The following is a 25,973-nucleotide window of genomic DNA, read 5'->3' on the forward strand; positions in this document are numbered from 1 at the left end:
AAATCTGATCTCTCCAGAAAAGAATGATTTGCCAATGAAATTTGGGAAACTGGGGCTTTCACGAAACAAAAGATTATGAAGCCTTAACCAAACTGTGAGCAAAGGAAAATAGAGCAACTCTTCTCCATTGGTAAATGTTCTGGGATAGAACATGAAATGGAGTGGATTCAGAAGTATAAAGTAGTAAGCAGCAATGGGGCTTGCAAAAACTCATGGTACATCAAAAAACAATTAACATATTGCAAGAGCTCTTAATAACCAAAACAGCTCTTTTCATTCTGATATTCAGTTTCAAAAGACAGCTCTTCCACATCACCAGTCTTAACTACTACCATACATACTCGTTTAGATTTATCTATTGAACTACTACTTTCAAGTACAAGAAGGAACTCAAAATAGAAACAACTTGTGTTACAGCTAGTGTTTTTCCCTCACAGCTTCAAGAAAGACAGCTTTTATATACACTGTAGTAAGTACAGAATGTACAGAAAACAGTTATATACACAAAAGTGCATTAATATAATAATAAATTTAGCAGAAATACAGGAAAAAAATCCTGGTTAAAATATGATACATTACAGTATTTAAGACTACTTGAAGATTCTCCAAACGAGTCAACTTCCTACATGCTTTGGTTATGATACTGATGCTGTAGAACTAATCTTTGAAACTGAAGAAAAGGAAATTTTTAACCATCTGTGAAATGTTTTACATATACTTGTATTTATCTTAAATAGGCTTTGACAAGTCTTATTAAACTCCCAACACAAATAACTTAGAATGGACAGTACCTATATCTAAATTATAGTACTTAAAGAGAAAATTAAATTGAGCCACTACAGGAACAGACACGATCTGCTCCATTCCTAAAAGCCTGAGCTAGCTAACCTACCCCCGAAGTCTCAACTTAAATCCAATTGGTCAGCTACCAGCTACCATTAAAGAGCAAGCAGCTCCCCAAAACAAGCCAAGGCTTCAGGCCCCTGTTCCTTAGAATGCTTCAGAATAGGTAAATGTTAACTTGTCATTTACACATATTATGTCTACAGCTACCTTTATATAGTCAAAATGCTTAAGTATAATTGGAGCAATTCTCCTCTTTTCCACTCCCATCCCTTACCACAAAAAAAACAAAACAAACAAACAAACAAACAAAAAAAAAACCCATATATTTCCACAGGTTCCACTGACCACAAAGAGATAACATCGAAACTTGACAATAAAGTACTACATATTGAAATCCAAGAAGACCAAACCAGTTTTTCTGCATTCAATATGAATGTCAAATAAAAAATTAACTTACCATAATGTGATCTAGGTTAAAACATTAATAACCTTAATTTAAAACTGTGAAAGGGGCTGAAAACAATTTTAATATCAGAAAAAGTATGAAAATAAAATTTTAGTGAGTCAAAGAGTTTTCAACTATACCATGAAACTTCCTTACTCTTAATAGCCAGCTAATTAGAGGAATTTTCAGAGTTCCTTCTAAGCCTTTCAAAATAAATAAATTATTTTCCAAAGAAATAAGAATTAAGCATTCTAAGGAGCTATGTTGCAGACACTATGCTGACAGAGGTGCCTAGGTCTAAATATCTCTCCTAGGTCTAAATATCTCTCAGATGCTTCTTACCCACTTAGCATAATTTCATCATAAAGACAAAATTTATCTTAGTCAGAGTTAAAACAAATCCAAAGTTATAACAGTACAGGTACATACAAATACTTATTTTCTAACTAATAGTCCTTTTAAGGACTAAATTTACCTCAAAGTTTAGACAGGTTGAATGTCAGTATTGATGCTCACCATCAATACTATTATCTGAATGCAACTGGGAATTTTCCTATCAACCATCTCAAACTATAAAGTGACTTTAAATAACCCTCTTCCAATTCCAAGCAAACATTTTCTTGAAGATAGGAATGCTAAAAGGTAATTTGTTCAAGGGGAGGGAAGTGTTCAGGCTATTACACAAATGAATGCAAAGAATCCTTAAAGTTAAGAGAATCAACTTGCTATACGATCTCTGTTCTTGAAGTATTTTTACCTTGAAATTACCTTTCCAGATATTAAGAGTTATCTAGTTTTAAAAAGTATTCTGGCTTATGACCCTTTTCAGAGAAAAAAATAGAAGAATATATCATTAAGCTATACTTTAGATAACTTTCAATGTTCTTCAATTACTTAGATGGGCCAAAACGAAGTTATGCAAATGTCATTTCAGATCTGAAGGTTTCTGTTTTGTTATATACCCTATTATCATTGATTAGTTTGATTTAATGGCTTTGCTTACTGATATCCACCAGCATGGGCATTTTATAAAACCAATTACAACACTTAGATTATTTCTGAGTTTGGAAAAGCCTGATAGTAACAAAAAGTACAGAATTCACCTTTAAGGCACATGAGGCTATATAGAGTAAGTCAAGGTCAAAAATCTCTGCTAGAGAATCTGGAAATAAGAGTTCTACATTTGTCATGTACTAACATTTTTGGCATAAATATGAAAACATCTGATAAATTTCACAATTTGTAAAGCTCATCAGAATCGGGATACCTTTATACAGTAGTTTCTCGGAATTTTTCCTTTATGCGAGGATTTAGCACTTTTCAAGACTAAATAAAATGAGATGTCCGCCCAATCCACAAAATCATTAAATAACGAGTCAGTTTCTGGGATTAATTCAACAATATTTAGTTAACCCAAAGGACTGAGGAAACGGGCAAAACTGCCCCAGGCTAACAAAAAAAAAAATGAGACAAGTCTCATGGAGAAAAAAAAAGGCTTTATTTTACTCTAAGTTCTTGTTGGGACTGAATGAACTAGCCCTTTATACTCCACTAGACATTATATTACACTGTCTTACTTTAATTCGGTTGCAAAACTGCAGAAAGACATGCCATTTTGTTTAACTCAAGGTTCATACTTTAAAAAGCTGTGGTGGGGAATGACGAGCCTCTACCATAACTTTTTTTTTTTTCAGTTTTATTGATATATAATTGACATAAATACAAGATCTTTAATAAAATGTTTCTGGATAATTCTCAGGGGACTTTATGATGCTCTCAGTTAACAAGCTTTATTTTTAAAGGGGGAGATTTATTTGCTCCAATGTCAAATCTCTACAGATGAGAACTGACAATGGAGCAAATAAGTCTCAATTTTTTATTAATTTGTTAGGGCTTATATTTGAAAGGAAAAGCACTGAGTTGGGTTTGTTTTAAATTGCACTCAGAAATATACCAGACTGAATAAGTTATTACTTATTCCAAGAAAGAAATAATTCAACCTTGAATTATTTACATGAGGCATTAAAACAGAAGTATAGCACACTAACGAAGACAAGAAAATTTTGTCTTTTTCTGCTGGTTTTATTTTGAGGGGATGGAGAAAGATTGCAAGCTCCTTCTTCAATCATAAGTAAACCCAAGTTGTTTTGCTTTTTTTTCTTTTAATCAGAGGAAGTATTTCAATTTCCTCCAAACCAACTTTATGGACTATCTGTATAGTTCCATAAAGACATTTCATCCAGACTTATACAAAATTTCATGCCGTACCTTACTATAAACTCTCCAACCTTTATATACTTTTTACATTGGCTTTGTGGTGCTTTGGTAAACTTGTTTAATAGTGATCTAAGTTAAACCTAAGGTATTAAGACTATGTGATCGTTGGGAGAGTAGAGAAACTGGTCTTACTACATCATGACCCTGTTTAGGATTTTCTTTTACTGGTCACAAGTAAATTGTTTCCAAGTATTTAACAGATAAATGCTGCTCTACGGTCTCTGGAATTTTGCTTTTACTAAGAGCTGACAGAATGCAGCTGTATTTGCTCTTCTCCCTGTTTACTCTTCTACATGTGAAAGGGAAAACACAACGTGGTTCAGTTGCCCCTTTCCACCTTCCTCAGAATATTCTAGGGTCTATTCCCCAAGCTCTCTCTAGGCCCTCTAAACTGGTCAAGAGCACCAAAGAGGGGGGGTAAGAGGGAAGTCAGAAGGATTACTCCAACTGATAACCATATATATACTTATATGTCAGAAAATTTTTTGAGTATGAATTTTGTAGTCTTCAAATTGTTACAACCATACCACAGACCTCAGCAAAGCTGCAATATATCAATTTTTATCCTCAGTCTCAATTCTTTGAACTTCAAGGGACCAAAATGAAATCAAATTTTCAAAACACATGATGGTAAGCAAAGGTTAAACCTTTATATATAGATTAAGAATTTTAAATTAAGATTTTAAGTCTTTAATCTTTATAGTAACAAGCCACCTGATGTAATTCAATAAAAGTTAAAAAAAGGAGAAATTCCCATCAACCTGACTCTAGTTCTAAAAAAATAATTGATTACAACTCCTACAGTATCATGATTACCTCTCAAAAGTTATCCACAACAAACAACAATTATGAAAGTCAGAAACCAGCTTGATTGTCAGTAGTATTCGTTTCCATCTTTTTTAACCCATGTGAATGTTTAAAGACGTGTGGTAGAAGAAAAGGAATCGCACTACTTCGAATGATCATAACAAACTCTCCATGAAAACTTTTAAAGAAACTCCATGATTTCATGTTTAAAATTAGTTCTATTAACAGCCAACAAGCTAAGGTGTTTTTTCTAGGGTCTATTCCCCAAGCTCTCTCTAGGCCCTCTAAACTGGTCAAGAGCACCAGTAGTCACTGCTCTGTGTATTTCTAGTGATTTATAGAGAAGTTTAGCAGAACAGTAAGGGTCTTCTTTAGTTAATTTTGAACATTAACCTGTTCACATGCCAGAAGCTGTTAAACCAAATATTTAAAAATTAGAGCTGTGCTGGAAAACAAATGACCTACAAAAAGAACTTGAGATATTTTCTGCCTTTGAGGCAGTTCACAGCCTAAAACTTCAGAAAGCAGTGGAAAAGTAGGATCAGTTCTTTTGCTCAATTGCTGACAGAAGCGATCCATGATTTCATGTTTAAAATTAGTTCTATTAACAGCCAACAAGCTAAGGTGTTTTTTCTAGGGTCTATTCCCCAAGCTCTCTCTAGGCCCTCTAAACTGGTCAAGAGCACCAGTAAGGGTCTCTTGAATATTAATCAACATAGCATCAAGTCTAAAATTCAGCTATTAGTAACATTTCCTCAGTAGTCATCACTTACAGAAGAGATTCTGAATTTACATAAAGTGAAAAACAAAGACTACCTACAGAAAAGATATTAGGGCCTCTTTTTATACTTTGAGTTAATAAGGAATGAAAACAGAAGTAAACCTAATAAAGGCACTAGTGTAAACAGCAATCCACATCCTGCCCCCACAACCTCAAAAGAGATTTCCATTAGGAGTTGAGAATTCTGCTATGGCCCTTTAGAAAAAGTAAACTAAGAAACTGTAAATTAAGGAAACTGAATTATGATCTCTCCACATGTACATAGACTAATATAATGAAGTACTTGTCAGCGTTACCTTGAAATCTTCTAAACTGTAAAAGTACTAGTCTTTGAAAAAGCCTACTTAACCACCCTAAAGTTTAAATAGTCAAAACATTTACTAAATCAGTGGTTCTTAAAATTAGAGTACAGTGCAGAATAACCTGGTGCTTGTTAAAATACAATGCTGTGCCCCTCCCCTGGGGCTTCTGATTCATCAAGTCTCGGGTGGGGCCCCATAGTATGCTTTTTTAACAACTTCTCAGGTGATGCTGAAGCTTCTGGTCCAGGGACCATCTGCTGAGAACCACTGGCCTTAATTATTAATGGTATACATCAGCACAGCCCTAACCAAAAGTTTGGCCAAGATGCATGTAAACAAATAAGGAGAGAATACTTTAACGCTTAGAAAGAATGCTGAGAGCTTCACCCTTATTACATCAAAACATCTACATCTGCTTCATGGTCTTCCTCAGTCACTTTCAAGGACAGCACTTCTTCATTAAGGAAGAGCCCACTGAGCCGCTCCTTCCGAGCCTGCCTCTGCTCTTTCAGCTGCCTCTTACGTAAGGCCTTCTGCTGCAACTTCCGCTGTTTGGATCGCTTCTGTCAAAATAAAAATTTCTAAATCAGTAAGGCTTAATTCTGGCCACCCTCAGAGTATTTTATGGATCAAAGTCTATATTTTCAGAATTTTAAAAGATATTCGAATTCCTCTGCCGTATGATCCTGGTTCCCGTAAATAAGTCACTGGCTTAGACTTGAAAATAATTCTTCAAGATTCTATTTTTACAGTCTTCGACCAATAAATCTTCTTGATTACTTTGCCAAAGTTATAGCTAACCAATCATTTCAAAGCCTTTTTAAAATCAAATTAAGGTACACTAGCATTAGTGCAAAGTGAACACATAGTGAATAATACTGAACACAAATGTAGAGAATATTTCCAAAGGCTCTAATGTGTATGCTTTTAAGGTGCCTTTTAACCAAAAGCACTAGCAATTTTACAATGACTGGGAAAGAATGTCCTTTTCATATTAGGCAAATAACACCTTAAAAAGCCCATTAGAACCCACTGGGTACTCTATTCCTTGTCACTGGTGAACTAATGCCAAAAAGGAATGACCACATATCCAGAGGAATCCCTTGGCAACTGACAAGGCCGGCTCTGTTTCTGCTACTTCAGTAAAAGCCAGAGAAGGAATCATGTGTATCTTCTAGTCACCACTAGGTTCTCAAAGAGGTAGAAAGATACCCTTATCATTCTTAGGTTGGCTCCAGACTGTCACCACTGCAAGGGACTGAACTCTCCAGCTAAGCATCACAACCACACATACACTTATACCTTCCATTTTTTATATGCCCAATAATATTATACAGAATTTCTTCAACTATGAAAAGAGTAGACAGAAATTAAGGAAAGCATTATTACATTTTTAAAAGGGCTAAGAAGAAACATTCAAGACTAAAACATTAAGAAAATATTTAATGCATACAAAAGACAGACAGAATATTCTTAGGAGCTAATAGCAACGTCGGCAACATGAAGAGATCCGCTCAGTAGTGAGCTGCAGTCAACATTGCAATCCTGAGACTCACTCATTGTTTCCAACAATTTATCTTACTTAAAACAGACAAAAAAATCAGATAAAACTGAATGATACAGATGTGAGTCAAAAGAGTATTTCAAGCATTCAGCCTAGAGGGCTCAGTTCGACAGCAGAGCATCCTGCTTGTTCAATTAAAACTGAAACCCGCAGGCATCTAGATAGCAGGATAAGTTTAACTCCAAGAAATTTAGAAGGAAGGAGTACTAATGTTAATACTGAAAAGTAAAGTTTTGTATTGAGTAGATGTTTTACTTTTGAATCCCGAATCCGCTCTGCTGCACTTGCAGATAGGTTGCTATCACTGTGTGCTCGACTCATGTTGGCACTGGAGTTTGAAGCAGAGTTTCCAACGCTGGACCCACTGCTGCTTGCAGAACTGACCATGCTGGCACTGCTGCTGCTGGCACTGGCACTGGCACCGCTTACTCCACTGGTGCTTGCACAACTAAAGTTGCTTCTCTTCCAGGCCTCTCTTGCAGGCCGTTGGCGAGGGCTATGCTCCTTGATGTAGTTTCTGACCTTGGAACACGTGGACAGAAACCAGTTAGTATTGTTCCTTGACATTCTACCTTCGAAATAGTGCAGAAAAGAATAATGTTATACTTAACTTAAAAGACTGTCAACAAAAGTGCTACAGAGGTACACAGGTAGAATATAAGGATAAAAGAAATTCCTTGACAATGTTCAAAATTCTAGATACATATTATGGAGCTAGATTTTAAAAGCACGTAAAATATACTTAGTAAATGGAAGGCTACTGACCTCCAGAATTTAAGATTCTAAGGTAATAACACTCAGAAACAGAAACTAACAATAAAATAAAATAGATGAGATTAGGCATTTTTAAAGGTCTCCACTTAAGACGATGTAAGTAGGCTGCTAATTATATCTAACATTAGAGCGTTTCATAACTCTTAACTAGAGGCCCAGGGTACCTGTCTTCAAATGTAAGGCATCGATTTACCATACTAATAAAAAAATGGGCTGAAATATAGAAAACTATAGTATGTCTGTTGAGAGAAATACTGACATGAGAAAAATGTTTCATAAATGATAAATACCAAAAAAATTTAAAGTAGAACATAAGTATTCATTTAGCTATGTACCAGAGAAAAAGACACCAGTAAAGACTATTTAGAAGATAACAGAAATGTGTATTTCAGAATAGCAGAAGGAAAATCATGTTTTACCCTAGCCAGGCTCAATTACTCTCTAAGTCTACTCAAATCTTTCAGCTCAGATGTTCATTCAAGTATATCTCTCAATAATCAGCATTTTGATTGTCAGGCAGTCTTTTGTAAGCTGACTGAGAATAAATCTATAGCTTAGGATAACCACCCCTCATGTGGTAAAATTAAGTTTCAAAGCCTACACAACTAAAAAGCAGGTTCTAGATCCACGTGATCCCAGAAAGATACTGCTAGGTGAAATGTACATAAAACCTCTTAAAACCATGTGTTCTCAAATATTGCCATCATTTTTTCTAATGTTTCATTTCACGGCAGTGATTTTGACCTAAATTATCTATGTATTTACATACGATCATTCAAGTATACATGTTATAAAACAATGGTATTTTCGATAGCTGAACAATCTGTATTTTCTTTACATACCTGCTTCAGTTTTTCATCTGTGAGACAGTTAAGTTCAATAATAAACTCACTGTCTGTAGGGGAGATTTGAGCAGAAGGATCAATTATTTTAATAATATCGAGTTGCTCTCGAAGACCCATCTCAGTACTGACTTTACGACTCAGATATTCAATATATTCCACCTAAGTAATGAAAAATTATAATAAACAAGATCAATTGCCAAAACCTCCGATCGTTTAGTGTGTCATTTATAATGTGTTTTAAATATTGAAGCACTTAATATTATACTTGTTCCCTGCAAAAACAGTTAGTTAAAGCTCAAATTCAGATTTACTAAGCAATCCACATTTACCCAGTGACTTTAAACAGGCAATAAATTGAGCTTCACACATTCTCCACATATATGCTTTTAATTAAGAATGTCGAAATCTCTACCTGCTCATCATTTGTCATTGCACTCCAAGGAAGTTCATCTAAATTCCGGTGCTTGTTTTTCTTTTTAGGAAGTAGGCAAGGTGAACTTGGAATACTGGGTATGACATCAGAAAGCACGTCACTCCCACTTGCAATGTCACTGCCTGGCAACTTTATAAAAATAAGGAGAAGGGGGTATAGAGAGAAAAATTTGTAATAAATGTATTTTAAATACAACATATTTCACATTGATTAAAATTAGTTTAATAAAAAGACTAATGACAAATACAGAATCAGAAGACATTAATTCTGATCCAATCCTATTTTAGACAAAGAAGCAACATCAATATATCCTTTGTATACAATCAGTTATTTAATGAGAGATATTTTCCAAAAGTTTAAAATCATAATCGAGACTTGTTAAAATGCTACCTTAAGGTTTTTAATGTGAATATAGGCTAGGGCAGCGGTCCCCAACCTCGTTGGCACCAGGGACTGGTGCTCATATGAGAATCTAATGCCTGATGATCTGAGGTGGAGCTGAGGCGGTGACGCTAGCACTGGGAGAGCGGCTGCAAATACAGATGAAGCTTTGCCGCTCACGTCCTGTTGTGCTGTGCAGCTCGGTTCCTCACAGGCCACTGACTGGTACTGGTCTGCGGCCCTGGGCTAGGGCCCCCATAGCATAATGAAAAAGGAGCACAGGTCTCCATCTCAGGAGACCTGAGTGATCTGCCATTACCTGGCTCTTTGCCAGACACTGTGCTAGAAATACTGTCAATATAAAGACAAATAAATCATGGTCCTTGTCCTCAAGTCTGTATTAACAACCTTGAGACAATTAAAATATACTGTTAATATAAAGCAAAAACACTTTAAAATCCAGGAGTATTAGAAAAAAAAAAATGTAAGAGACAATGTACAAAGGAGAAATACAAACAAGTCCGATACACAGAAAATCAAATCAGTTTAAAGTGAGATGGACAGCAAAAATATGTGCTATAATTTTATATTGCCTATTAAAAGCCAGTCAGAATGAATTTAATTTTTAACAACTTTATTTATTGAGTTCCAAGTGATATACAAAGAACTGTACATATTCAATGTATAAAATTTGATGAGTTTGGACCTATGCATGTACTCATGAAACCATCACCACAATCAAGGTAATAAACACCAAAACTCAGAATGGATTTAATTTTAAATTAAGTGTGTTTAAGTCATTCATGAAGATTACTGTAATCACATATATTTAGCTTCCTATTGCACCCACAGCAGCATAATAGGTATAAGGGATTCAAAGGCGTGTAAGTTGTGGTCTTTGCACAAGAACTTTATACTCTACTTGGGAAAATAATACAATCACATAAATGTACAATTATACAGCATAGCAGATGATGAATGTTAGGGATGAGATGACAGGTCATCAATGGAAATATCTAGCAGTGAGCTTGAAACTGCAGGATTAGAGCTTAGGAGAGCTACAAGGGGGCAGGCATTGACTGGGTAGTCAACTGCAAGAAGAGAGGAATGAAGCCACAAAAATGGCTATGCAAGGTGACCATGATGTTTAGAATGAAACTGTCTAAGTTCGCTACTACTTTTAAAAACCACACTTTCACTTTGACAGGCATTAATGAATCCAAGTGCATAAGTAACTTCCAACAATTTGTATGACTTCCTTTAAAATCTCATTAACTACACTGTTTTAATTGCTCACCCTTAGCCCGAAGGTTATCTAGTCAGTGTCAGGCTTTAATGTCAAAAAAATGTTTTGCTATTTTCCCTTTGAATGACTTCAAATCAAAACATTACTACATTAAAGATGTCTCTAGGGTTCCTAAAAGAAAATGAAATACTCATCAGATGAAAGGCCTCTCCTACTTCAAGCTCCTTTGATAAATTAGGTAGAGAAAGGAACTCTCAAAAGATCAACTTTCAAAATTTAAGAAAATTTTTCATTTAATTCTTTAGCAAATATCTACCACGTACCAGACCATATTAAGTACTGAAATCTGCATCTTTAATTCTGTTTATGTATCTGTTGCAGGGGTGAGGGGTGGTAAAAAAGGCAACCAATGATTCTTTGGCCATTTTTTTTTTCCAGTAAGAAGTAAAAGGATCCCAAATAGAGTTCAAATCCTAGCTTCACTGCTCACTAGCTATGTGATCTTGTGGAGGTTAGTTTGCTTGTTTGAAACCTCAGAATCTTCAGCATAAATTATGGTTAATGCCATCCATCTCAAAGGACTGTTGAAAGGTTTAAATGAATTAACATGCCTAGAACATGGGTGACACTCAATAAATAGGCATATTTTGCTTTTTCCATCTCTTGCCATGGTTTTAGACCCTTAAAAAAGGTAACATAAACCCTAACAGAATGCCACGTTACTAAAGTGGCTGGGTTAAGTTTCACAAAGTAGTCTCTCAGAACAGCCGAAGGAGTAAAAGGAAAAGGCATTCAGGTATGGGGAATCATTTAGTAAAACAGATGGAAAAAACACAGGATGAAGTTAAGAAAACCAATATGATTAAAACGGAAAATTGTGCTAGGGATATGAAAGTGAACAGAAGAACCGGAAACTGTTATATGATATGTAGAAGTAAGCCAATAATATTTCCTAAGTAGAAGTAACTCGATGAAACTGGTCTTGAAGGAAGATAAGTTCAAAAGCTGTATGGGGACAAAATAGAGTGAGAAAAAACTGGAATTAGACAATTTTTGTTTGATCTAGGTCCAGCAAAACTGGAAAGAAAAATGGGAACATGGAAAATTTCAAATGAAAAACAATTTACAAGGCTGTTTATAACTGAATGGATAAGAAAAATAGTCAGATGACCAACATGAGAGCAGCAGAAAAGTGGCAATACTTGAGTCATAGAACAGATCCAGGATGATGCACTTAAACACCTCAATTTTTACAGCAAGAGACTTGAAGCAATGTTAATAGATCTTCAAGTCTAATACCCTCATTTTACAAAGAAGGAAAAGCGATGTCCAGGGAGGGTCACATGGTTAGTGGCAACATCCAAAGTAGGATACAAGTCCAGTGCTTTCAACTATACAAGGACATCTTGCCTTGCAGGTTTTTGGAATGAGAGAAGAATGCGATTTGGGATATGGAGAATTTTAGTGATAAGGATAGAAGCAAGTACAAGTGTCCTTTGAAATGACAATAGTCATTGTCACTACACTCTAATACATATCACAAAGCAGAATCTATTTTTCCCCCACTATGATTGGAAGTTTCATTGCTGATCAAGGACTTGGCATCAGATAATGGGTTAGCATTAAATAATAAGGTCATCCAAGTGGAAATGTCAAGTAGTCAATTGGAGACATGGTGTGAGAGTAGCAGATGTACATGAAAATTAATTGTATGGGCTCCTGTATATTTATTAGGCCAGCAATTTTCCATTTTATTACAGATAAAATATTTCAGGATAAAAATGCTTAATAATTCTCATGCCATATTTTTCACAGACAACAATATCTGGTATATTTATATTATAATCAGTAATTGTGACACATAGGAAAAATTAAATCAAACCTCTGCCATATTTCTGCAATGTGCAGCAAAATTTTATGAGTAAGCTCCTATCTGTAACAGCTGATGTGCAATTTCAAAATGCACCTCTAGGTTTCAAGTGACGGCTGAATTATTCTTTAAATTTTCTATGCTTTCCTGCTCAACAATAAAATAATTTTTCAAGCTCTAAGACTAGTCAAATATATTTTTAATAATAAAAGGACTGCTAGCAAAGAAATCTATCAGCAAAGTGAAATGCTTCAAGGCTACTTCAAATGCTAAGATGCTACTTCATTCTAAGGTTAAAATCCTGCCTTATTAAGTAGTTAGTATTTCTCTTCCCAGAATCTATGAATCATTTATAGTTACTTAGCAATAAGTGAAACATCTGTTAAAAAGGAAGATTTAAACAGATGCGGTTTTTAATCACAACAGAGGTAACATGAATTTTTTTTTAAACTACAGTCAACAATTTTTAGTCTATATTAATCCTAACACATAATTTGCAATTATTTTCTTGGATAATTTACTGCTCATCATTATGAAGTCCCACAAAGACAAGAGAGCATTTTAAACCTTTCGGCATATTTAAATAGCAAATATCCATGGCAACAGAGTACCCATACTCCAATTTCATAAGTGGGAAAACACATTACTGAAGCAGGCCTGCTTTTTGTCCCAATGTTGTAGTCAGTCATGTATATGAACAGTGAGTGGTTGAGGGCAGTTCTGCACTCTACTCGTGAAATGGCTGAAGAAGTTGGCAATTAAAATTAAAAAAAAAAAAAAAAAACTTGCCACTTTGCAACATTATAAAAACTCTAAATAAATCACATGAAATAAGTGGAAAACTATTTCTCAGAATTATCAGGACTCCATCTGATTACACTTTATTAAGAATCCTTGTTGTCTGATTTTAAATACAAAGTACGCACTTAAAAAATGAGGCACTCAAGAATAAAAAGGTACCCAGATAAAGATGCTCACTGCTACGTTATCTTTAACAGAAAAAACAAACAAACAGATGTACATAGAGGAAGGATTTCACAAGTTCTGGCACATCTAGAATCGGGAATATTATGTAGTCATTTAAAGAGTTATAATGAAGATCATGAAAATGTTTATGTTAAATGAGAAAATCTTACTGCAATATTTTATGCAGAAAAGAGAACACTTCCTAGCTCATTCTATGAGACCAAAGCCGTACAAAAAAATCACAAGAAAACTACAAACCAATATCCCTTATGAATACAGATACAAAAATCCTCAACAAACTACTAGCAAACCAAATCTAGCAGCGTATTAAAAGAGTTATATACCATGACCAATTAGGATTAATTCCAGGAATACAACATACAAAAATCAATGTAGTATATCAAAATATTGAATGAAGGAAAGGAACTGCATGATAATCTCAACAGATGAAGAAAAAGCATTTGACAAAAATCTAATACCCTTTCAGATAAAAGCACTGAACAAACTAGGAAGAAAAGAGAAATTCCTCGATATGCTCAAGGGAATTTATGAAAAACCTACAGCTAACATTATACTCAATGGTGAGAGACTGAAAGCTTTTCCCCTGACATCAGGAAAAAGACAAGGATGCCTGCTTTTGCCACTTCTGTTCAACACTATACTGGAGATCAAGCCAGGTCAATTAAGAAAGGAAAAGAAAAGCTATCCAGATTGGAACAGAAGAAGAAAAACTATCTCTTTTCATAGACGACATGATCTTAAAAACCCTAAAAAATCCACATCAAAAAAACCCCACAAACAAACAAAAGAAAAAAACCAAACAACTATTAAAGCTAGCAAATGAGTCCAGCAAAGTTGCAGGATACAAAATCAAATTACAAAAAAATCAGTTGTACTTCTATATAATAGAAATGAACAGTCCGACAATGAAAATGAGAAAACAATTCCATTTACAACTGCTTCAAAAGAATGAAATATTTAGGAGTAAACTGAACCAAGGAAGTACAAGACTTGGACGCTGAAAACTACAGAACATCATTGAAAGAAACTAAAGAAAACCTAAACAAAAATATCCCATCCCATGTTCATGGAATGAAATACTTCATATTGTTTAGGGAGTATTGATGGTGATACTCCCTAAATCGATCTACAGAATCAATGCAATCCCTATCAAAATTCTGACTACCCTTTTTGCAGAAATGGACAACCTAATCCTAACATTCATATAAAATTGCACAAGGGACCCCAAATAGAAAAAACAATCTCGATAAAGAAAACAAAGTGGGACAACTCTCACTTCCTGATTTCAAATCTTACTACAAAGCCAGAGTACTTAAAACAGTGTGGTACTGGCGTAAGGATAGACATATATCAATGGAATATAAATGAGAGTTCAGAAATAAGCCTATACATTTATAGCTAATTTATTTTCCACAAAGGTACCAAGATCATTTGATAAGGAAAGAATATGGCCTTTTCAACAAATAGTGCTGGAACAACTAGATATCTACATGCAAAAGAACTAATTTAGACCATTTTACACCATATACAAAAAGTAGCTCAAAATGGATCAAAGACCTAAATTTAAGAACTATAACGCTAAAATTCTGAGAAGGAACTAGGTGAAAATCTGCATAACCAGTGATTTTTTAAAATACGACATCATAAGCACAGCATCCAAAGGAAAAAAAAACAGATAAATTGGGCTTCATTAGAACTAAAAATTTTGTGTGTCAAAGGATATTTACCAAGTGAACAGACACTATCAAGTTGAAAGACAACCCACAGAATGGGAAACATTTTTGCAAATTATGTATATAATAAGGGTCTAGTAGCCATAAGATATAAAGAACTCTTACAATTCGACAATAAAAGATGAATAACACACTTTAAAAATGGGCGAAGGTTTTGAATAGGCATTTTTTCCAAAGAAGATATACAAATGGCCAATAAGTACATGAAAGGATGCTCAACATCATTAGTCGTTAGGAAGATGCAAATCAAAACCACAATGAGATACCACTTTACATGCAGTAGGGTAGCTATAACCAAAGACAGATAATACCAAGCATTGCTGTCTCCAAGGATGTGGAGAGACTGGAACTTTCATACGCAGTTATGCTCCACATAACATTTCACTCAATATATGAGGGTGGTCCTGTAAGATTATAATGGAGTTGAAAAATCCCTATTGCCGACTGCCATCCTAGCCATCATAATATCATAGTGTAATGCATTACTCATGTGTTTGTTGTGATGCTAACGTAAACAAACCCACTGTACTGCCAGTGGTATAAAAGTATAGCACACACAATTATGTACAGTATGTGATAATGATAATAAATGTTACTGTTTTTCTATTAACTATACTGTATTTTTCATCATCATTTTAATGTGTACTCTTTCTAGTTATTAAAAAAAAAGGTTGCTGTAAGACAGAATACCATGTTATGTCAGTAGCAGCCTCATACATCGTGTGTTTACCATGCCTCTAGATTGCACCGTTTCCTCTAGTGCTTGATTTAACCTTTGTTTTGTACACTAACGTGCTATATAGGCTTGTAGCCTAGGAGCAATAGGCTATATCATAGCCTATATCATATAGCCTAGGTGTGAAGTAAGCTGTACCACTGGTTTGTATATGCATTCTCCGATGTCTGCACGACAAAATCGCCTCACAATGCATTTCTCAAAATGTATCCCCGTCAAATGGGGCATGACTGTATTGCTGGTAGAAATGTAAAATGGTACAGCCTCTTTGGAAAACATTTTGGCAGTTCCTCAAAAAGTTAAACATAAAGTTATCAGACCCAGCAATTCCACTCCTAAGGGTATATCCAAGAGAGTTAAAAATATACATCTATATAAAAACTTGTACCTGAATGTTCATAGCAGCCTCAAAGTGGAAACAACTCCAACATCCATCAGCTGATGAATGGCTAAACAAAATGTGGTGTGTCCATGCAATGGAATATTCAGCCATAGAAAGGAATTGCTATGGACTGAAGGTTTGTGTGCCTCCCCTGCAAAATCTGTATCTTGAAGACCTAATCCCAATGTGATGATATTTGGAGGTGGGGCCTTGGAGAGGTAATTGGGTTTATAGGGTTCATGAGGGTGGAGGCCCCATGATGGTATCGGTGACCTTACAAGGGGATAATGAGACCAGAGCTCTCTCTCCATTCCTCGCAAAGACACAGCAAAAGGCAGACATCTAAAACCCAGGAAGAGGGCCCTCACCAGAAACTGCCCATGCTAGCATTTTGATCTCAGACTTCCAGCTTCCAGAACTGTAGAAATAAATGTTTGGTGTTTAAGCCACCCAACCTATGGTATTTGTTAAAGCAATTTAAACTGACTAAGACAGGAATGAAGTACTGTTACATGCTACAACATGGATGAACCTAAAAATATCATGCTAAGTGAAAGAACTCAGACACAAAAGTTACATATATGAGTCCATTTGTACGAAATGTCCAGAAAGGCAAATCCGCAGAGAAAGCAAATTAGTGATTGCTAGGTGATGGGAACAGGGGGAATTGGGGCTATCTGCTAACAGGTATGGATTTCCTTTTGGCATGATGGGAATGTCCTGGACTTGGTGGTGATGGCTGCACAGCATTATGAACATATTAAAAACTGCCGAATTATACCCTTTAAAGGTACTTAAATGGTGAACTTTATCTCAATTTTTTAAGTTTAAAAAAATCATAATTTTTACTCAAATCATATTTATAACTACATATAAAATAGAAGCCTTTGAAATTATATAAAATAGAAAAATAGAGGGGTTGTAGATTATTTATCCTCTTTAAAAACTTAATTTTCAGTGTAGAATTGTTTATAACAAGAAAAAACTAAAACCAATCTAAATATCCATTATTAAGGAACTGATTAAATTATGATGCAGCCATCACAAAGAATGAGCTATATTAGTTGAAAAAGCAAAGGGCCAAACAGTGGCTTAAGTATGATCCCATTTGTGTATGTTTTCAGTGCTATACAACCATACTCGTATCTGCACAAGCTCTTCACAGTGCTAACTACAGTGAGACTCCTACTTTTAATTTTATGCCATTGGATATTTTTTTATTAAAAAATTGTTGGAAATAAAAAATAATATTTGATTCCTCTTTTGGAATACAACCTCAGATATTTAGATGGCTTGCAAACACAGTAAGCACTCAGGTATCTGTTGAATATAACATTTGCTGTATGCAAGGAAAGCTTCTTTAAATGTTAGTGTTTTGCAATCAGAAAATGGATGTTGTAATAACATGATCTACATTTTCTGAGAGACTGCACTCTTTATAAGGAATCGGTTCCAAACAATTTGCCACAAAGTCATTTTACATGGTATACATGCCACAGGAAGAACATCCCTACATAGGAAGAGAATACAAAATGAAAATTTATATTGTATGTCTGATAACAGGACTCAAAATTATATATTCATGATAACAGTGGTTTGTGATCCTAGATATGTAACATGACCCTAATATAAGGATACTGTGCCTATAAGGGCACGGAGCCTTTTTTATTATAATGCAGAAAGAGTAAATTGGCCTAGATTCATGCACGGAAAGGTACTGATGATACATAATAATGAGAACATTATACAAGTATTAAATTACACGAAAATCTACAAAAGGATATCTGTAGCATCAGAAGCCTAAAAGGTATGTTAGCAAAACTAAAGGATACATATTCTATCTAATTCTTAATGATATCAGAGAATCTGTAGGATTGGATAAACACTGGAGAAATTTGCTTTGGGGTAGAGATGAAAATATCAAAATAGAAATTCATATATCTATTTAGGGAGTAATGATGGCAACATAAGGGGAAAAAAAACCTACCTGCCATTCAAACTCGCTATCGGACCAATCCCAGTATGTGCTAATAGAAGAAGATACATCACTGCAGACACTCCCCTCAGGGAACAAATCAAAAGAAGTGAAATCTTGATCATCTAACAGGGAATAGCAATCATCTTGATCTCCAACAGAAACTGATGAAAACAGCTCCTCACTGCATTCTGAGCTGGCAACACTTGTTCCACAAGAAGTTAAGTTCCACCTTAAAAGTATAACACAAAAGAAATAACAACAGGAATTACAGAATCCATCCAATTAAAAGATGTTAATAGTATATATTTATGACATTTATGTTTTTAGGTATAATTATATTGTGAATATTTTCAAGAGCCCTTTTAAGGATATATACTAAAATATGTATGAATGAAATATGTCTTGGATTTGTCTCAAAATAATAAGGAAGAGATTGTTAAATGAGTAGGGGTATTGATAAAGCACACTGCCATACGTGAATAATTGTTGAAGCTGGGTGATGGGTACGTGGGGTTCATTACACTATTCTCTCTACATTTCTACCTGTCTGGAAATATTGCAATAAAATATCTTAAAAGAAAAATGTATTTAAATTAGGAACAAAGTAAAACCTTCATCCACAAACAAAATACATAGCATAGTGGTTATGAGTAAGCTCTGGAGTCAAATCGAGTTCAAATTCTTGCTCTGTCTGTCACTTGCCTGCTTTTTTTTTTTTTTTATCTTAAGCAAAACACACCCTTCTCCAAGCCTGTATCCTCATTTTAAAAATGCAGTTATTGTGAAGATTACATGAGGACACATACAGAAGACTTAGCAGACCTAAAAAGTGCTCAGTACATGGCAGCTATTATTATTAAAGGAAGAGGATAGCCATTGCAGGGTAGGGAAAAGCACCAACAAAGTACATAGGTAGAAGCTCAAAAGTGTTTCTTATATTTAAAAACTTTTACATATTAGTGTTACACAGGATCATTGCAGAGATGTTGGAATGAGAAAGGACTAATTAAGAAGATTAAAATGACCAATAATACCCAGCAATAACTAATCCATAATATTTTGGTATTTTCTGCATGCAGAAATATATATGTTTTTACAGGATCAGCATTCTGCATATATTTTAGTATCCAGCTTTTTGTTTTTTACTTAACGTTACATACTGAACATTTCCCAAAATATATTACTTGAAAACATTTTAATGCCATTGATTAAATGTATCACAATTTATTTAACCTTATTCCTTCAATATATACTTAAGCTGTTTCCATTTTTTTTTTTTTTGGTATAACAAATAATATTGAGATGAAACTTTGTTTATAATTACTTATCCAAATATATAATCTCTCAAGGTAGATTACTTGAAAGGAAAGTACTGAGTCACAGAATGCAAACACCTCTAAACGTCATAGTATACTGAAATACCTTTCTGAAAGGCTATACCGACTTATACTCCCCAAAGCAGTATATAAAAGTGCTCATTTCACCAGAACCTTAACACACTGGAATTTTCATTTAAAAAATTTTTACCTGATGGAAGAAAAACGTTTTTGTATCAATTTTTTTAATTCTTTGATTACCGGCAAGATCAAAATTAAAAATATTTATTAGTTATTTCGCTATAGCATTTTTCTCTGTTAATGTTTTCCTTATTGATTCTGTAAGAGTTCTTTATGCATTAAAGATATTAACATTTTGTCTGTAGTATTTGTTGCAGAGATATAGTTTTTTGTTGCTGTTTTTGAAATCTATAAATCTGCTTTATTTTATAAATTTCCACTAGCTTTATGCCAGTAATGAGATAATCTTCATTGCTTCTACAGTAGCCTAGGGAATTAATCTTTCTAAGATAATGATTTAGTATATTCGATACTAAGTTACTAATAAGATACTGAAATAAGACTTCCTGAAGAAAAGCCTGTTATTTACTTACTATTAGGTTGTTTCTTATCCTTCATTAAATTCAGTTTTTCCTTGAATTGTGTATTTCATTTTTTTTAACTCCCTCTCTTATTTTGTATGACTAAGGTTAATTCCAAAGCTTTTGATTTACAAAATTCGGGCAACCTAACAAATTCTATAGCACCATTTCGTTTGAGCTAAAGGTAGAGTATTTTAAAGCATTAAAACACACACAGAGACACACACACTCTAAACTATTATGGTTCAGTAAATATAAAAGCAGATTACAACAAATTTTTATAAATAGGCAAAAATCTAAAATTCATCTAATAATCCAAGAATATACCTAGTTTCACTATTACCTAGTTTCATCACACAATTGCTAGGTAGGCAGTGTCCTCAATTTTTAAAAATCAATAAACTTAGTAGAATTAACCAAAATGTGCAGGTCATGCAATAAGACAATATAAAAGCTGTGAATAGCAATCGTAAGTTCAGTCCTGGACACAGGTAAACCATATCTACATTTTGTCCCGGGCGAACAATTTTTTCTCTTATCTTCAAATTGCATATGACATTTTTTTAACCTTTTTTCACCACCGAATCAACAAACATTTAGTCAGTATCTTCTGTGTGCCGAGTACCGTGTTATGTGCTAGGAAAAGCTGTTAAGTAATTGTTTTTAATGAGAAGTTTTTTTCAGCTTGCAAAACTTCAACAGAAATGTTGGTCTCCCTCTATGAGTAATACTGACTTTCCTTTTTAAAAAACTTTCCTTTTTAAAAAACCCTAACCCTAACCCTAAATCACCAGATTTAATAATCTGATGATCAGATAACTGACAAGGGAGTCAGGAATTTGCAGACTTGATTTATTATTGGTTTTGTGTTCTTATCTTAGGGCAAAATCAGTATATTCCTCAGTTTTGCAAATCCATGACTTTATAACAGATATAACAGGGTTCTGTGTATTCTTAGAAGCCTTTGCTCTTTTTTTTTTTTCTTTCTTTTTTTTTTTAGTTAACAGTGGCAAGGAAACTGGGCTCATACTTGAAACAAACCACTTATAAAACAGAAAAACAGTACTTTTTATTATTAGAGATTTTTTTTTTTTAATTCTAATTTGTAAATACTTTTATTATTATTTTAAGGCAATGTAGATAAAAACAAAGTAGGAAGTACTTTTATCCACTGCTGGTGAGAGTGTTAAATTGGCATAATCTTTCTGAAAAGTAACCTGGTAACATATATCTCCAGAGCTTTAAAAAGTTTCATTCTTTTAGACTCAGTAATTGCCCTTCTAGGAATCTATCGGCTTCTCCATATAGAAATTTGGGAAAAAATCATGTAGGTACAAACATGTCCAAACAATATTATAATAGCCAAAAAAAGGGAAAATAAATGCCTCCGAAACATAGGGGATAATTAAATAATATATATGAATAAAAATGTTTTTATAATTAAAAATCATATTTTCAGACTATTTATTGAAAAGGAAAACACAATATAAGTGCAAATAACCTGGCCACAAATTACATATATTGCCTGATCCTGATTTTTAAAAATTATATAGGTACATAGAAAGAACATTAAAAGTAACATCAAAATGTGGACGGTTATCCTTAGTGAAAGGGATCATGAATGGTCTCTGTAGATTTGCATATGCCCACAATTTTCCATAATGAGTTTTCATAATAAAAATTTAAGTGTGATTCTTTTGGACTGTTCTGTAGGTTTCAAATGTGTAACAAATGATCACTATGTGCATGTGCTTAGCAACAAACTATTCTAAGTTACAAAGCCGTAACATTACATCTTATTCCATTAAGAGAAAGCTACCTAAGAAAATCCTAGCTATAACCATAAAATTATTCACAAAGAAGACTTTCTCCATATCTTAAAAATGTTGAAAAGAATCCCAATGAAATGGTTGTAATTTGATAACTAGGCTCGCCGACCAAATTTTAATTATAAGAAAAGGTAAAGCTGAGAACAAATCCATGCCATGCATTCATTCTCAAGGAACAGTCCCTATCATCATGTGTATTCATCATGTGGCTCCCTGCTAGAATCCCCATACAGCCACCCTAACCTCTGCTACTCCTCTGGAGTCCAACAGGCCATTAAGGTCCCAGGTAAGAGCAGATGACACAGCCTCCTTACCTACTCACTCCAATTCCCAGGTCTCCTCTAAATGACCTCAATTGTCTTGAGATCATTACACATCCCTCCTATCCTCTCTACAGTCTTGACAATAAAAATATTCCAGTTCATTTCTAAGACTAATTCTTTCATTTGGACTCCCGAGTTCATCCCATCCATCTCGTCATCTAGCCCTCTCTTATATTTTCCATTTCTCCCTTTCCTGTGGGATGCTTCTAAGGAACGAAAATCTCTATTTTTGGAGAAGAAAAACTAAACAAGGAAAACAAAACAAAGAAACTTTGCTTTATTTTTTCAAATATCACCACACCTCCTCTCCTTCCTTTCCTTAAGTTTACTGAAAAGTTTCATCTACCATCTCAACCTCTGTAACTCGGTTCTACTCTCGTCATCCTACTGTAATTTCCGATTATTCTCAAATCTACATTTCTAGCCTGGATAGTTCCCCAAAGCCCAATCCCCATTCTTAACTCATCTCAACAAGTCCCCAAACCAAAATCCTTCTGTCTCTGTAACCTATCTCACTTTATGGAACGTGGTTCTCCCACCTACACTCATAGCTCTTCTGCACCTCTAATTCTACATCAAGATTGGAAAACTGTGGGTGGTACAAAAGGTACACAGTAGCCTTGTTGTTTTTCTGGTTGAAAACAGGGTTCAAAAATCATATAACTGAGTAACTTCTTTATACAATCGTTCATTTCGTATCCTGCCAATAGGGTATACAAAAGTGAGGCACTGTCCTCCCACCCACTTTTCACATTTGTTCAATGTACAATTGTTGATGTACTCCTGAAAGATAAAGAGAATAACACATCGAGTAGTTCATATTAATCACCTTCATCTCTCAATTATAGGATCTACTAATATCATTATAATTTTTTTTCAATTTGCTAAATGACATCCTTTCTTGATGATAGTGGAGGTTGTGGTGGACGAAGGCTAAGAGAAGATCCACAACTACATCAGAAAAATCCTGTCCCCAAAACCAAAGAAAAATGTCTTAAACACTATATATAGTCCATACTGACATTTCAATTAAAAAAAAAATTGTCTTTTTGCTTATTGAAATTTATTTCAAAATTCCAGACAAACCCTACTTGGTCACAAAATCCTAAAAGATACTCCTAGGAAAGTATGAATTCTTAGGGAATTGGCTGTGTTCATATAATTTATGAACCAGTGAAACAACTTAATTCACAGGTGACTCTAATCTGAACACTATAAACATTCATAATCTTAGGGATTACAAGTAATAGTGCCCGACTCTCCAGGTTAATGAAGATTGCAAATGTTGTCCAGAGTCCAATAAATGAACAGTCACAAAACTGTCATCATACTAAGGGCCTTATCAAGAGCATTATTTAAACAATCTCCAGTTTTCTTATCAAGTAACAAGGAAGAAGCAAAATTAAGGTAAATCAAGTGTCAACCCATTGGCAAGCTTTCTACTTTCAATGAAATTTATTTTATAATGACTAAACCCAAAGTAGAATATCTGTACTTAGCTATTTGGATCTGATTTTTAGATTGTTGCTTGAATTGGTGAATGATGTGATGTGAGGGAAAAAATGTGACACGTAAAACTCCAAAATAAAAGAATTCCCCAAACTTTGCCCACATACATGATTTAGCTCTTTGCTTCTCCCTGAAAAGAAATGACTAGAAGCATATGGTCCTCTCAAACACCATCTTGAGGAGGGATAAGAAGGCAGAACATTTTGGAAAGAAAAAGGATTTAAAAAGCAAGGTAGCCCAGGGCAGAAACATTATCTGCTATAAGTATTGCTAATTCTGGTTCCCCTAATCTCTGCTGAAAAGGATACAGAGTAAAATACATTAGACCTCCTACTGCCATTTCAAGCCTTGTGAAAAGTAGGGTTTGGAGAGAGAGGTTTTTAAAAAGCAGGCAGTAACTAGGAAAAATAATGTTTGACTTGGAAAAACAAGGGCTGAACAGGAACCTCCAGCTCTATTTTCACTGCCCCATTCTGCAAAACCACCTTGACTTTACCGTGGTCTCTAAGAAAATGGGTAGGAAAGCACAAGGAAAAAAATGGGAGGAGAAAGAACAAACAAGCTGTAAGAAATGTTTTATTCTCCTTGCTTCAGTCACCATCACCTCGATCCATTTTGGCAGGGCTTACCCTTAGCATCTGTCTCCACTCCTTTGCCCTCAGCATCAGAGCAACATAATTCTGAAATCATTTCACTTTCCTGTGTATATAACTTGCTCCAGTGCTACAAAACTTACATATCAAACATGTGCAAAAGTATGCTTTTATACTATTTTCCAACGCATACAATCTTAAGCACACTTAATTTCATGAATGTTGCATTCATGATCTAGTCACTTCACAGGTTAAAAAGGCTTCTGTGAGACAGTCTAAGAAACTATAACAACCATTTACAACACTGGAAACGTTAGCTCTGCTCCAAGTTTCAGCACTGGCTCCAAAGGAATAGTCCTGGTTTTTTGCCTAACTCAGTTTTATGACCCTGAATTCAGTCTTTTCTCTCTGGGCCTCAGGTTCCTCATTTTTGCAATTGGGATTTGAAATAGTCATAACACATTTACTACCTCTTCCTTTTCAAATGTGTCATACTCATGTTCTATACAACTATTTGTAACACTTTGCTCCCTGAGTATATACCTTTTTTTTTTTTTCCAGGTAGGTAAGAATCATGTTTTATACATTCCTTGTATCTGGCTGAAGCTCAGTAAACCTGTGTAGACTGATGTAAGAGATGGCGGGGGTCATAAAAAAAGACATTAAAATGTGGAAGGATTTGTTCATGCTCATATTGTAAACTGGCTCAGAAATCAGAACTAGACTCCTTAATTCAACTCCAGTATTTTTCGTAGCTGAACCTCTCTCCTCCCTTGTTCTCCACAAACCCTCCCAGGCCTCTGAATATGTATCTCTAACGTCTACCTGTATTAAAGGTTGGGGCTACGTCTAAAACATCTTTAAACGCCCCACATTTGGTACAACGCATAAATGCCTGAGAGAACGCTCCCTTCTAATAAAACCAGTTAGGAGATGCACCCTCTGAATAAATTTGTATAAGCAAGCCCATCCTAAGCCTAGCTCCATCCTTCCACTGAGGGAACAAACAGAGGGATACACCACATGAAGGAATCTTCCAGATTTAAGCTTATAGGTTTTGGCAGGGCCTAAAGCGCGAAGGCAAAGAGTTAGTAAAAGGGGGGGCGGGGGGAAGGGAGGGAGCGAGCAAAGAATTGTCTGGTTTCCCAGAGCTTCACTAAAAAAAAAGGGGGGGATGGCAGTGGAAATAGGGTTTTAAGACAGGTTAATAACCTGGGAAAAGGGATATTCTAGCTTAAAAAGTGCCACCTTTCAAAAGATCCATGGATCGATTTTGAGCCATTCGCAACACACCCTATAGCATATCGGAAATGGAAGGGGTTAAACTTTTGCCGGTGGATGGAAACACCAGAGCAGCTAAAAATCAAGGGTGGGGGTTACGGATTCGCAGGGGACAGATGGGGGACGGAGGTGG

The 25,973-nt window shown here is 34.9% G+C and overlaps 1 protein-coding gene across 1 annotated transcript in view; it reads right to left on the minus strand.

Annotated features, from left to right (window-relative positions):
• Positions 1-4,683: 4,683 nt before the first annotated feature.
• Positions 4,684-25,973, minus strand: part of FAM199X (family with sequence similarity 199, X-linked) — a 21,968-nt gene continuing 678 nt past the window's right edge. Inside the window, exons 2-6 of the mRNA XM_006908295.2 lie at positions 18,397-18,616; positions 9,054-9,203; positions 8,639-8,800; positions 7,278-7,544; positions 4,684-6,021 (exon numbers count right to left, since the gene is read on the minus strand). Coding sequence (XP_006908357.1) covers positions 5,851-6,021; positions 7,278-7,544; positions 8,639-8,800; positions 9,054-9,203; positions 18,397-18,616 — 970 coding nt within the window. The 3' untranslated portion in view covers positions 4,684-5,850. The remainder of the gene's footprint in view (positions 6,022-7,277; positions 7,545-8,638; positions 8,801-9,053; positions 9,204-18,396; positions 18,617-25,973) is intronic.

Source organism: Pteropus alecto, unplaced genomic scaffold, assembly GCF_000325575.1.
Source record: "Pteropus alecto unplaced genomic scaffold, ASM32557v1 scaffold93, whole genome shotgun sequence".
NCBI lineage: Eukaryota > Metazoa > Chordata > Mammalia > Chiroptera > Pteropodidae > Pteropus > Pteropus alecto.